The following is a 14,928-nucleotide window of genomic DNA, read 5'->3' as shown; positions in this document are numbered from 1 at the left end:
CTGTAAAAAGTGTTATATAACTAACATATAAAACTTCAGAATATCTTCACATGTGCATTCTCAGGTATTTTATGCTTTTTATAGTTATTTTGAATTGGATTTATATTTTTATCAATCCTTCCTGGATTTTTAAAATTATAATTTAGAAATACTGATGACCTTTGTGAATTTATTTTGTATTCTACTATCTGTTTGTTGCTTCAATTACTTCATTTGTAGATTCTCTGGTGCTTTTATGGTATCATCTATAGATAAATAAAATTTTATCTTCCTTTCACTGATGTTGATATCTTTAATTTCATTATCTTATTGCTATCATTAGCATTTCTAGAGCTATATCAAATGCTAGTGACAAATTGGGGGCATCCTTGCTTTATCCCTATACTTATTAGGAACACTTCTAGTATTTCTCCATAAAAAATGCTAGCTCATGGCTTTAGATAAACTTTATCATATTAAAAAAGAACCCTTTCATTTCTGTTTCTTAGGGTTTTTGGCATAAATGAATGCTTTACTTTGTCAAAAGTTTTTTCATTATCTATAGATTTTTTTCATATGCTAATAGTTTTCCTTGTGTTCAATTGTCTTTAGATTCTGTTAGAAATCCAACTTGACCATGATAACTAATAGTTGACATTTCATTAGGAGAAAGGGCTGTAACGTCCAGCCCCAGGAAACATCTAAGAGTCCAGCCAGATGTGCTTTTAATATTCTGCTAGGGAACTTATGGCTATGACACAGAAGTGTTCTCAAAGGGAGACGTTGTACCAAAGTGAAACAGTAGAAGACAAGAGGGAAGAATAAGTAGGAATATAAATGACTTAATCTGGAAATTTACTGGTAACTATAAAAATTATATTATAATGCATTACTGTTCAATAATAGGAAGCAGAAGGGAACAGAAGAAGGAATTCTAGGCCAAGAGTTAAAAGAAGAGGATTTTATTTACAATTATACCAGACTTGCTTTATGATCTTAGACAAGTTATTTAATCTCCCTATGACAGAATCTATTTTATAAATGAAGAAATTAACTCTATCTATTAAATCTATCTATTTCACAGCACTATTTTGAGGATCAAATAAATCATAATAAGTGAAAGTCTTAAAAATACTGCATTATATAAATATAAGGCATTATTATTTTGGCATTTGCAGAGTGGCCTTAGAACGACATTCCCATACAACAAACTATACTCAAACTGCCGGAGAGAAGACCTTTGCCCTTCCTCTATAGTTTTCCTGCCAGTGTCAACAATAAATATAGTAAGAACATTATGGTAAAAGGATTAGAAGAATGTCCTTGGCAGTCATATCTATCCCACACAAATACCTGAAAATATTATATTACTTCTAGTCACAAGTACCTCCTACCTTGAAACGAATATACTTTAAGAGATCAAATTCTCTGGCATACATCCTGTAGTATTCCATGATTTTAGAGTTGTGCATGAAGTTAGGAAAATTTTCGGGGATGGGATAGTCACTGAAACACATCATTTCCTTGGAGGTGTTGATGATCACTGATTTGTAAATACTGGCCCTTCCTTCTTCTGGATTCTCCTGCAGTAAAGATGAAATACACACAAAATTCTCAGCATTTATTTCATTGGGGAAGCTTTCTTTTACAGTTAGTAGGGACGCCATTCTTTCCTAGATAGCCAGTGACACTGGGGAACAAGTAAGTGGTCAGAAAGATCAGACGTTAGGATTCATGGCTGTGTGCCTGTAGCTATGTGTCCTGCTTGCTCCTCAGTCTCATCAAATGTTACATTTAAATGTGAGCCAAGAGGATGAAAGGGAAGTAAGAAGAGAGGAATGATTCTCTCTATCATATAAGGACTTTTATAAAGGTGAGATGATGCCTACAAAAGAAATTGAACTTTTTGAGAAATAGATGCTACATTAGCATAAAAATGATTGATGACTGATGTCCTACACGTTTTCTGGTTGGTAACAGTATAGGGAAAATTGGTAAACTTGTAATGTTGCCATCACCAGGTATGGGCTAATGTGGTTTGACAAGATAAAAGTATTGTGCATAGGTGCCCTTGAGAAAAAATGATGGAAGGTTTTCCTCTGGCCTTCAGGATCTTTTGTATGCTTTTTTCCCCCACAGTGACTTCTTCCACTTAATCAACAAGCATTTATTAAGCACCTACTATTATATGTCATGTACTCTGCTTTGTACTGGGGAGACAATGACAAAAATGGAATAGCCCCTGCCTTCAAGGAGTTTACATTTTATGGGAGGATAGCATATGCATCTACAAGCATATACACAATAGACATGGTAGTTTGGGAAGGAAGGATATGGGCTCTCCATATCTGAAATCACTCAACCTTTCTAGCCCCAGCTTATATTGCCCTTCATGAACACCACACTTCAGTCAAACTTAGCTACTCTATACCCTGAAGATGTCCTATGCTTTCCTGACTCATGCCTTTGCTGACACTGTTTCCCATGTATGGGATGTCTTCCCTTCTTCTCCGTAACTATTGAATTCTTTCCCATCTTATAAAAGCCAGTGTAAATATCACCTTGACTATGAAGCTTAACAATGAATATCTATAAGTAAATAGTATCCTTCCCACAAAAATCTCACATAATTTCTTACACAATTCCCTAATGAACTTATCTATTGTTATATGTTAGAGTTTTCTGTCTTCTGATGCCTTTTTGTGGCATGGGAGGCAATTCTGGGTTCTTAAAGTCTATGCCAGCTGAACAGGAGCTCTGACAGGTCTTACTAAGCTAGAAAAATTTTTTGAACTTATGTCTGGAAATGGATTGTCTGTCTGTGTGTCATCAGAGGACCAGCCTCGGTAGGCTCAAAGAGGCTCACTGTCAATTTGTCTGAAAGATAATGTTTTGGTCACATGAACTCACAAAGACCAGTTCCAGTCTGTATCACAGAATCTCAAGAGAATTTCAGAAGTAGATGAAAATTCAGAGTTTATCTAGTTTAATTCAGACCTGAATGGAGCCCATTCATATCAGCTGGCAGAGGTAGATAAGGGCAAGAGTCTGAGCCACAGGCAACTCCTGGAAGATGGAGCCATGAGAAGTGTTCCAGCTGAAATGCAAACCTCAGGGCTTGAGTTATCTGGGGAATGGTACCACTCCCCTCGGTGGTAGAAGATATATTGGATGGAGGCTTGAGTAATATTAGCATAATTAGTATTACCCTAAATACCCCATAGCAGAACTTGAAGGTTCTAGAGTCATGAGGGACCCAGGATACATACCTAAATAGGAGTATCTTCTAAAACTATACAGTTGATAGCGAACCATCCCTCTAGTCAAGAGGACCTGAGTTCAAATCTGACCTCAGACACTTTCTAGCTGTGTAACCCTGGGCAAGTAACATAACCCTGATTGCCTCTAGCATATATGCGTATATGCATATGTGGATGGAGATGTAGGTGTATGCACATGCATATGTATGTTGTGTGTATGTATATAGACACACATACATGCATATGTATATGCATGCATGCATACATGTGTACATGTATATAATATATTCAGCTTTGACTTGAAGGCTTCTAAAGAAGGACTTATTTTGTTCCAAAACATCATATTCCAGTTTTAGAAAGTTGCAACCATTAGGAAGTTTTTCCTTAAACTGAGCCTAAATCTATGTCTGTGATTTCTACACATTGCTCCCAGTTTTCCCTTTGGGGTCAATTAGAATAAATCAAATCCCTTTTCCACAGAATAGTAGGCTTGGCCTTTAGCATCAGAGTCTTGGCTGTGTGATATGAAGAAACGTGAATGGTCTGGAGCAAAACGAAGGTGGGAAAAGTGACTGGGTGACAGCAATATACACAGAGAAGGTTTGTGCTGGGGTAATTTTTAGTGCACTGAGGGATCAGTTCTCAACATATATGAAAGATGGATGGTAGCAAAGATGAGGAAAACATTCCCATTCTTTATTATTTTTCTAAAAGGTGATGAAGAATATCAGTTCCTACTGACTCACACATTCCTACTTTATCATTCGTATGACATTTTTTATGAGACTAATCTATACATAAATCTAGGGCATCATCTAAATGATGGGGTGCTTGGGTGCCTGTGCTTGAACCCCAGTTTGTAAAATCACATCCAGTTCCAAAATCACATTTCTCCCTAGCCTCAAATCTCCCTAGCCTTAAAACACTGCTTCAGGCAGTTTCTCCCTAGCTCAAGGGCAGCATGCCCTAACAAAATACTTATCTCTCTTCCTGTTACAGTGGCCAGCTGCACTCATAGAATTGAGTAGTTTGGCCCAACTGTGTGTTGGCTGAAGCAGCTGTGTACTGGGTCATACTATCATATATATATCCTAGACTCAGTCAGATGTATACTCCCTAGCTCATTATACACATCCTGAATCCCTCATTAGCTTGGAATATGTTTATTCCCAACATCTATCTTGTCTAACAAGACATTGATGGAGACCGCCTGAGTTTTCTCAGTTAGCCCTGACCACTAGCTGACTTAGTGATGTTTCAAGCCTAAAACCACACCTCCAGGCAGTCCCACCTCAGGCTATTTCCCAGTGAATTCCGGGTAATATGCCTGCACAGTAGATATTAAAAGTGCATGTTCCTTTAAGAACTGACCACTCTTTAACTCCTCCCACCCTTACTCACCTAGTTAGCATATCTGGAACATGTCATTCTATAGTTTTATCATATAAAAACTTTAACTGAACCTCTCTAAAGTTGCAGGTTCCCTAACTCTTGCCTGCTGTAAAGCATAACCATAAATCTTTACCACCTTGACTCAGAGAATGCTTGAGTCGTGTCAATTCTTTCCAGACTGCTTTCCAGGGACTCTGCTTATTGGGGTTCCTGGACTCCCTGAACTCCTTGACCCGCCCTCATCATAAACACATGTAAGAATCAAATAAGTGTCCTTGAAAGATAAAACAACTCTAACTTTGCTCAGTGAACCTCTGATTATTAATAACAAGCAATGCATAAAATAGTAAAGGTATTTGCCATTGGCAAGGAGACAATCCAGCAGAGAGGACAAGTTGAAGAGGAAGTGATTCCTATAGAAAGGGAGGTCCTCCGGGTGCCATAACTTTGTGGATTGCATAACTAAGTCCTGAGCACTTCAGAGAACCCTGAACAAGATCCACCATCCTTCACCTTGGTAAGTAGGGGGCACAGTGGCTATGGGGCTAGAATTGTAGTGAGGAAGACCTGAGTTCAAATCTGGCCCCAAACACTTAGAACAAGTCACTCTGCCTCAATCTGCTACAGTTTCCTCATTTGTAATGTAAGGGTAATAATAGCATTGAACTCCCAGAGTTGTCTATGAGGATAAAATGAGTTAAGATTTGTAAAATGCTTTGAAAACTTTAAAGCACTATATAAATACTAACTGTTATATTATTGTTACTATTAATAATGATCAAAAGAATTTTACTTAAATCTGTACACAGGAAAAGTCAAGTGGATGAAGAATGAATATTGCCCACACTGTGATATGCAGCTGGATGGACACAGCCCATAGAGCTAGCTGATTACTCAGTACACACATCTTAGATATGCAGAGCAAAAGCTTAATGAGCTGGGCTCAGAACTGAACAGGCATAGGGGAGTAGGATACATTGTCTTTGGGAAATAGCATAATTTTTTTACAAAGTGACTTCAAGTTATTCCCTTTAAACACCAATTTTTTTTTGTCTGACTGAGAGTCATAGAAAACTAGAGATACCAAGGATCTGAGGTTGAGGGTGGTCCAAAGGCAATGGAGATTTGCACAGTGGAGATGAGCAGAGAAATAATTATGAAGTTGTATAAAGTTTGTCATCAGAGAAATGTATGATTGGGTGAAAAATGGGCCAAGTCATTGATGTAATGAGAGTGAGGGATAACATGTAGAGAGTTCATGCTTCCACTGGCAAACATGCGATGCCAAGAAAAGGAAGGCCTCTGGCATACTGGTGAATTTATGGGAGGACCTGGATGAGATTGGTACGAGATGTGACAACATGGATGGATTGTGATCTGTGTTAGAGAAAATACCTACATTGATGAGTTCAGAGAGCCATTGGGGTAAGTGACATTCATATCATTCCCTAAGGTTTGAAGGTACTTCCTCCACAACTCTGCAAGGTAGGTAGTGAAATTATTATCTCTATTTTTTACAGATGAAGAAACTGAAAGGCTGTGCTTTATCTATGGGCATATAGGTGGGAAGCATCTAAGAAAGGAATCAAAACTAGATTTCCAGACTTCAAGTTTATCGCTCTTTCTTATTTCTTGTCTTACCCTATCTATTTATTTGCTTATTCATTAGCTCATTTATTTTACTGTGCATTCTTTACTAACAGATGATAAGTCAAAATCAAATCACTGTAGAATTGAACACAATATGGTCTAACTAGGACAGAGTACTCTCAGCTCCGTTATTTTGAGTACAACATCTCTCAATGTCAGCCTAAAACTGAATGTGTTTTTTTAGCTGCTAACTCACACTGGTGACGCTAAATGATCTTAAGGTCCATTAAACCCTCACTCCTCCCTGATTATTTTTACACAAACTTCTGCCTAGTTCCACTTCCCTACCTTTACTTGTGAAGTTAATTTTTTGAACCCCATGGTAGGACTGTACATGTATCTCCTCTATAAACATCACCTTATATGACTCACTCCAATAATCTAGCCTTTCTGCATCCTAACTTTGTCATCCAAAATGTTAGTTTTATTTCTCTGCTTTAAACTGGCTGAAATTTGATAAGCATGACATCTAGGCTGTCTCTGCCTCTAATAACAATCTTCAGCTGCACAGGGTCAAAGATAGCTTCCTGGGACTCAACTTTAGAAACTTTGCTCCAAAGGGAGATCAACCCACTAATGACTACAACTTTGGTGCAGTCATTCAGAGTTCTCAATCTATCCAACCGTACTATCATTTAAACCACCTCTTTCCACTGTGCCCATAAAGACAGCACAAAAAAATCTGCAAATGTAAGCTCTGAGCTTCTACAGAAACATGCATCCACACCCTCATAAGACACTAAGCACAGGTCCTAAATTGCTTCTATTACCAACAGAAATTTTGAAAAGCGTTTGCCTTCCCCCAGTTGTAGATAAGAGTGCCATGCTGGGATTGCCTGATCATCCTGTTTCCTCCCCCTAGTCCCTCTTTTTCTTCATCTGTGATACTTACCTTCAAAGTATTCTCTCCCCTATCAATCCCCCAAAGCTTGTTTGTTCCTATTGGTTGTTAACAGAAACAACTCTCTGATTCCCTGAGAGGAAACATTGAGGTATTCTTAGGAAGTTGTAGCTAACTAGAAGAGAGAGGCATGGGACAGCTGTGGGCTTTTGTTAACTCTCTCCAAGGAATCTCTGCAAGTGAAGAAGGGAAAACGAAAGGAGTCACCTATGCATATCCCTGCGCTGGAGAGATAGGGAGGGTGAGGATAAGAGGAAGGAAGCCGGGTGCTCACCTGGTTAGGGAAACACTTTTTACCTTAAGTTGTTTTCTAGCTGAAAACCTTATAGCAATGAGGAAGCTAGATGGCAGTGTATAGAGTGCACGACCTGGAGTCAGGAAGACCTGAGTTCAAATCTCACTTCAGACACTTACGAGTGCTATGGCTCCACACAAATCTCTTAACTTTTCTCAGCCTCAGTTTCCTTGTCTGTAAAGGGGATAATAATAACACCAACCTCACAGAGTTGCTGTGAAGATCAAATGAGTTAATATATATATATATACATATATATATATATAGTTCTTTGCAAACCATAGAGAATTAGATTTCTTCTTTTTCCTCCTCCTTCTCTCTCCTCCTCCTCCTTCCTCCTCCTCCTCTTCCTCCTCCTCTCTCCTCCTCTTCCTTCCTTCCTCCTCCTCTTCCTTCCTCCTCCTCCTCCTTCCTCCTCCTCCTTCCTTCCTCTTCTTCCTTCCTCCTCCTTCCTTCCTCCTCTTCCTCCTTCCTTCCTCCTCCTCCTTCCTCCTCCTCCTTCTCCTCTCTCCTCCTCTTCCTCCTTCCTTCCTCCTCTTCCTTCCTTCCTCCTCTTCATTCCTTCCTCCTCTTCCTCCTTCCTTCCTCCTCCTCCTTCTTTCCTCCTCCTCTTCCTCCTCCTCCTTCCTCCTCCTTCTCCTTCCTTCCTCCTCCTCCTCCTCTTCCTCCTCCTCCTTCTCCTCTCTCCTCCTCTTCCTTCCTTCCTCCTCCTCCTTCCTTCTCCTCCTCCCTCCTCCTTCCTTCCTCCTCCTCTTCCTCCTCCTTCCTTCTCCTCCTCCTCTCTCCTTCCTTCCTCCTGCTCTTCCTCCTTCTCCCTCTTCTCTTCCTCCTTCTGCTTTCTTGGCTATTGCCCTTTGGTTCTCACAGAGGACCAAAGGGACATCACTGTGTTGTTGGTACAGCGTGTCCGACTATGGCTGATCAGACAAACACGAGCTTGGAAGGCTCTACCACAGGGACTAGTATTGACCCAATATGGATGAGGCAGTTCTTGTAAACTGGTACAAAATATCACCTGTGATCTATTAAGGAGCCTGAGACATTTCAGATACCTTATTCACTCCTAAATGATGTTTAACACTGTGGTGCTGGTCAAGCACTTTACATAAGTGTTTGGGGGTGAGATGTCATTGAGTCAGTGGGCTGAGGCAGAAAAGAGGTTACTGCTGCTGGGTTTAGCAATCCCTTATCTCTGTTGCTGCTGTTCAGTCACGTCTGACTCTATGTGATCCCATGGACTTTGACAAAGATACTGCAGTGGTTTGCTATTTCCTTCTCTAGTATGTCCCCATTTTATGGATGAAGAACTGAGGCAAACAGGGGTTAAGTGACTTGCCCAGGGTCACACAGTTAGTAAATGTCTAGAGGCTGGATTTGAACTCAGATCTTCCTGACTCCAGGCCTGATGCTCTATCCACTACACCATCTAGCTGCTTTACTATGAACCTTCAGCCAGAACCATAATGTCATTTTATACCTAGGCACGGAGACCCTACCTGTGGACAGGAAGTCAAGAGAGAAGACAGTAAAGGGAGGCAGGTTTAGTAAAGTCAGTATATGAAAGTGGAAGGCAACCATTAAGAGGATGAAGGTTCTAATAAAGGGAGAATGGAAAAGAAAAACAGAGGCCTCGGTGTGGATAAATACATGTTTCTCCTTTAGGTAGATTATCAGGAGGAATGAAGAATCACCATTGACTTTCTTTTCTCCTGGCGTGGGAAATTTCTACGAAGGTAGTGGACTTGCCACAATTTTAGTATGTTTTTATAATAACATATCACCTCAGAACACCTTTCAGCCTGAAACATCAAGTTTTACAAATGTGCTATTAATTATTTCACCTGGGAAAACTAAGGTAGGAGCCCTAGAAACATGGGATAGTTCCTCCAACAGCCTAATCACTACCATTGTCTCCTATGCACTGGGTGGGAGTACTGACCTTGCTGTGGTTGACAGAGCCTGGTGGGTTCCTGCACACATAAAAGGGGATTGAAATGTTTTGGAAGAAGCTCTCTGAAGGGACTTTCCCTGCCAGTCCACCTGAGTTAGTGGCAGGGAATTAGACAATTGCTTTGGGCAGAGGATTTGTTAAGGGAGTTACTGAAGGTGGTAGAAGTAGCACCCACCACTGTATTACCAGTCATGGTGTGCAGATAAAGGGAGCTCTTCAAGAATTAAGGACACGGGCAGTTTACCTGATACCTCCAGAGCCCTCCAATGTCATCAGTCCTCTCAAAGCACACTGGTTCTAGATCTTCATCCAGGCAACATTTGATAGAGCTGAGTCCACTCACACCCGCTCCAATCACGGCAATTCTCTTCTTGGTCATTTTCTCTGGAGAGATCCTCTGAGGGAAGGGAATTCCACCTGTCAGAGAGAATGGGAGAGAAATCACTAACCCCATCAGAGAAGTAGAAAATGTTGGAGTTGCAGGGGGACTCATTTGGCAGATTGACAACATCTTAGAGTGGGAGAAAGTCTATCTAGAACACTCCCGGCTTACCTGGTGCACAAATTCCCCCCACAAGAGCCTGCTTAGCAGATGGCCAGGGTCATCTCAGGAAGCCCAGATGCTGAGCTCTCCCTGTTTACCTACTATCAGATGCTGAGGACGGCAGCAGATCTGAGAGGCCCTCTTTAGTCTATGGCAGATGAGAAGAGCTTGACTGTGTGAACACAGGCCAGAAAGCCCCTTAACTCACCTCCTTTCTAGATCTGTCCTCTTGTGGTCTCTGGGCTGTGCTCTCCTCCTCTGGCACTCACTAGTGGTGACAAGGAAGGACACAGCCCCATTGCCAAAGCCAAAAAAAAGACTGGGGAGGAGCTGCTCTGCCCCACCTCCCTACTGATGCCTCCCACTTCTTCAGTCCAGGCTGGAGAGAAATGATTGCTGCTAGAAGGAAAAAAAAAAATCCCAAATAGTGAAAACATTTTTTGTTTGGTTTTAGGCATTGGTATAAGGAAATCTGGGGAAACTGCCTCTGTATCTACTCTGAAATGTAGAGCCTGAACAGGATGTCCTGAGTGCTGAAAAGTTTGGTGAATTGCTTATGGTCAGTCATACAGTTGGTATGTAAGTGTAAAGGCTCACCTGGAGGGTGGCTATCTGTCCATATCCTACACTGCCAAGTTGGTGAGAGGTAGGAAGTAGAAGGGCTTTTCAAGTATAAGGAGCAGCACAAACAAAGGCAAAGAATGAAGGGAAGTCCTACGTGTGTACAGCACACACTGGATCACAGTGTACATGGAAGGGAGGGTGAGGAAAGTCTCGAAACGTTTCAGAGAGCCTTGATTGTCTGGACAGCCTTGAATTCATTCAGTAAACAGGCATTAGAGGGCACTGAGCTGAAAAGACCTGCTTGGAAGGGAAATGATCCTGGTAAAGGGTGTGAAGGATGAGTGTAGGGCTAGATCAGGAAACCTAGTTAGGAGGCTGCCATAGTCAATTCAGGGCAGTGATGATGAGGGCTGATACTAGGTGGTAGCAATGGGTACCAATGCCAAAGTGGGGAAGGTCCTAGATTTATTGCAGATAATGAATCTTAGGAGAATCCTACCCCAACCTAGCGCCTCTAAATTCGTCAGTGAATTCCCAGAAGGGTCCTTTCCCAAGTGGTCTTACACAAAAGTCTGAGGAATGGAAAAGCCGTAATATTATAGATACAGATCTGGAAAGGGCCCTAGAGACAATGTAGAGGGATCCCCTTATTTTACAAATGACTCAGAGAGGGTAAGGGTAAGGGAATTATCCAATGTCGCATAGACAGCAGCAGAATTGTAATTTGAATCTAGGACTTCTGCCTCCACATTCTGCACAACTTTGACTGGGCCACCCTTCTCCCTTAGTTTTCCTTTTCTGTATACTTTGCTCTCTCTGCCTCCTGCCCTCTCCTTTCCCTTTTAGGCACCCAATGTCCTTGTTGTATACCTTTTTTCCCTTTCTTAATGCATCTTCTCTTGAGGAAAAAAAATGAAGATAGTTATTTTTCACACCTTACTGTGGCAAGTTTGATAGCTGCTCTAGGAGTATTTGCATTTTGCCCCCTCCTTTTTTTTCTTCTAATTAAGAGAAGAAAAGCTTAGTCACTATTTAAGGGGATTTCAGGTATTAGCAGGAAAGTGGCAAGGGAGCCTCCTTGGGGCCTTTGAAATTATACTACTTAGGCAATAGCCAGTTAGTGAAACCACTTAAGCCTCTCAGCTGTTTCCTCATCTATAAAATGAAGGGGTTGGATTAGATCAGTGTTTCTCAAACTGTAAAAGTGGTGATGTTGGTGAATACCAAAATCGCTTTGTTGTTTGGGTTGGCAGGTAGTTGGTAATGTAGGTGTCCTCCAATCAATACCTAGCTCAGAGATTAATAGAAATGATAGATTTCGGGGTGGCCAGGTAGCACAGTGAGTAAGAGCACCGGCTCCAGTGTGGGATGACCTGGAGATCCAATCCCGGGCTCAGACACTTAGCACCCACCCAGAAACACCTGGCCGTGTAACCTTGAGCAAGTTACTTAACCCCGATTGCTTAAAAAAAAATATGATAGATTTCCATGTTATGATACACAAGGTTGAAAAGTTAGTTGATTCTTGGTCTAGAGGCAACAAATGAATTAGTCCAACAATTTATGTAAACTAGTTTTACAGCCAAGCCTAGAACATTTTGTATAATACTCTCCTATGGAAATCTGGGGTTATTTTATGATACACAATTATGGAACCACAGAATTTAAGAGCTGGAAGAAATTGCATCAGTCAGTCATCCAGCCCAACCCAAGAAAAGATTCCTTACAACATACTCAAAAAAAGGTCATCCAGTATTTGCTTAGAGATCTCTAGTGAAGAACATTTGAGTATCTTTCCCCAGGCAATCCATCCCAGTTATAGATAGCTCCCTTAGCTATCCACACACACACACACACACACACACACACACACACACACACACACATCTAAATTTGCCTCCTTGAGATTTCTAGCCATGTTTCCTGGTTCTACTCCCTGAGTCTCCTTTTTTTCAACATAAACATCTATAGTTCCTTCAATTGGTCCTTAGACAGTATGGCCAACCAGTTGACTGTCAATCCAGCTCAGCAGGTGGCCTGTAAAATGATTTGGGTTCTCGTGTAACAACGTAAGATTCATAAGAGTGTGTTTGTGTTTTGTAAAGAGACCTTTGAAGGATTGCAAGACTTAAATGCATTATCTCTTGATTTTTACTACAACTTTGTGACATAGAACCATTCATACATGACAGCACTCAGGCTCAGATCTTTGCCAAGATCACACTGATCTGGGGAGTATCAGAGGCGTCACTCAAAACCAGAACTTCCTTCTTCTAAGCCTAATGCTCTATTTGCTAGATCATGTTGCTCTCATATTGAGAGGATATCCAAAGAGAAGCTAAATCTTATCATTTCTTCCTCTCCCCATCTCTTCACTCAGATAGCCACCATTTGAAGTCAGGCCTTCCTTACTTCTCACCTAGACTACTGTCATCATTTTCTTTTTTTTTGCTTTTTGGAGGGGGGAAGGTAGGGCAATTGAGGTTAAGTGACCTGCCCAAGGTCATACAACTAGTTTTGTGTTAAGTGTTTGAGGCCGGATTTGAATTCAGGTCCTCCTGATTCCAGGGCTGGTGCTCTATTCACTGTGCCACCTAGCTGCCCCCTATCAATTTTTTTTTTAATTGGGCCCCCTGCCTCAAGTCTCTCCCTGTCCCAGTAACTGCCAAAGTGATTTTCCTAAAGCACATGTTTGACCACATCACCTTCAACTCAGCAAATGCCAGGGGCTCTCAATTGCCTCTAGGTTCAATAGAAGCTTCTCTGTTTGGCCTTGAAAGTGCTTTACCCTGTGGCCCCTCCCAGTCTTTACTGATATACACCACCTTTGTCCCTGCCCTCTGTGGTCTGGACACACAGACCTACTTACTGTTTCTTACATACAATCCTCCACCTGCTGCCTCTGTTCCTTAGCACTGGCCACCCCTCATGCCTGGAAAGCTCTCCCTCCCAACTCCTGTCTCTTAAAATCTCTGGCTCCCTCTAAGACTCAGCTCAAAAGACACATTCCACAGGAGGCCTTTCCTGGTTCACCCAGTTGCTGATGCCCTCCCCTCTAAGTTTACCTTGGAGCTACTTCAAATGTATCTTTATATGTACACACATTGTCCCCACGAGAATAGCAAATGCTTTCAGGGCAGAGTAAGCAGACCTGTTTTCCTTTTTTCTTTGTAGCCCCAGTGATTAGAATGCTGTTGTTGTTCAATAGTGCTTATGTGACCCATGGACTTTGTCCATGGGGTTTTCTTGGCAAAGATACTGGATACTTGCCATGTCCTTCTCTGGTATACCCCCATTTTACAGATGAGGAACTAAGGCAAATAGGAGCTAAGGGACTTTCCCAGGGACACACAGTGTCTGGAGACTGGATTAGAACTCAGATCTTCCTGACTCCGGACCTGGTGCTCTATTCCCACCCCAATAGTAAGTATTTAATAAATGCTTTCTGATTGATCAACTGAACACCAGCCTTGGAGCTAGGAAGCTCTCAGACCAAGTCCTTCCAGGGACAAATCACTCAGTGCCCCCAATACTTAAAAGTTACAGATGGATCTGTGGAGGAGTTCCCAATTAAAAGCTTCTCACAAAATAAACCAAATTAAAAGACAAACCACAACTCACTCCCCCCCATAAAAGAGAACCCCAAACTTTCTTCAGTGACCTGTGACTTCATTGACAGAGGGAATTCCTTCACCCTCACAGAAAGCAACATTTCTACAATGTGACTGATGGTCTTTGAGAGTTATTGTCATCCCAAGATCTAGCACATCTCAGTTGTTCCAGCTGTTGATAATGAACTGGACCTTAGCTTGGTACAGTCCTGGGATGACCATGTCAGTCACAGGGCCCTTCTGGAAGCTTTCCCATCTTGGAGGAACACAAGCTCAGCCTGAAGAGCATCTGGAAGCCCAGGTCATCTCTATTACAACACTAGGGATTCAGGGATACATTCTTTTGTACCAATGCCCATTATGGATAATTATAATAGTTGGGAGATGAAAAAGACAAGTCCACATGTTCTAGCACCAAACACCCAATATGGAAGGATCACACTTGTGGCCATCACTTTCTTCAATTCTCTTAGTAGTTGTGAAGTGTATTTTGGGTACATTATCAAATTTAGGGAAAAAAAGATTAGTTTCATATTCTGATAAAATTGAAAAGACATTTATAAATAAAACTCCTGATTAAAAAAAAATTAGTGTGGGGATGGTGAGGTGGCACAGTGAATAGAGAGTACCCACTCTGGACTCAGGAGGACCTGAGTTCAAATCCGACCTCAGACACTTAACACAAAAACTAGCCATGTGACCTTAGGTAAGTCAACCCCAATTGCCCTCCAAAAAGCAAAAAAAAAAAAAAATAGTGTGTCGAACTGAACCAACTGTCAAA

At 41.4% G+C, this 14,928-nt stretch overlaps 1 protein-coding gene across 4 annotated transcripts in view; it reads right to left on the bottom strand.

Annotated features, from left to right (window-relative positions):
• Positions 1-14,928, bottom strand: part of FMO5 (flavin containing dimethylaniline monoxygenase 5) — an 82,020-nt gene that overhangs the window by 16,505 nt on the left and 50,587 nt on the right. For 3 of the 4 annotated variants that reach the window (XM_069090192.1, XM_069090190.1, XM_069090194.1), the window contains exons 2-3: positions 9,673-9,845; positions 1,374-1,562 (exon numbers count right to left, since the gene is read on the bottom strand). In XM_069090192.1, coding sequence (XP_068946293.1) covers positions 1,374-1,562; positions 9,673-9,807 — 324 coding nt within the window. In that variant the 5' untranslated portion in view covers positions 9,808-9,845. Of the gene's footprint in view, positions 1-1,373; positions 1,563-9,672; positions 9,846-10,180; positions 10,358-14,928 lie in introns of those variants that run through there. The other variant, XM_069090193.1, reaches the window with a different exon arrangement.

This window comes from Petaurus breviceps, unplaced genomic scaffold, assembly GCF_028583685.1.
Source record: "Petaurus breviceps papuanus isolate PSGF00001 unplaced genomic scaffold, PetGlider_PUasm1.0 186, whole genome shotgun sequence".
Taxonomy (NCBI): domain Eukaryota; kingdom Metazoa; phylum Chordata; class Mammalia; order Diprotodontia; family Petauridae; genus Petaurus; species Petaurus breviceps.
This window is presented reverse-complemented; position numbering and strand designations above follow the sequence as displayed.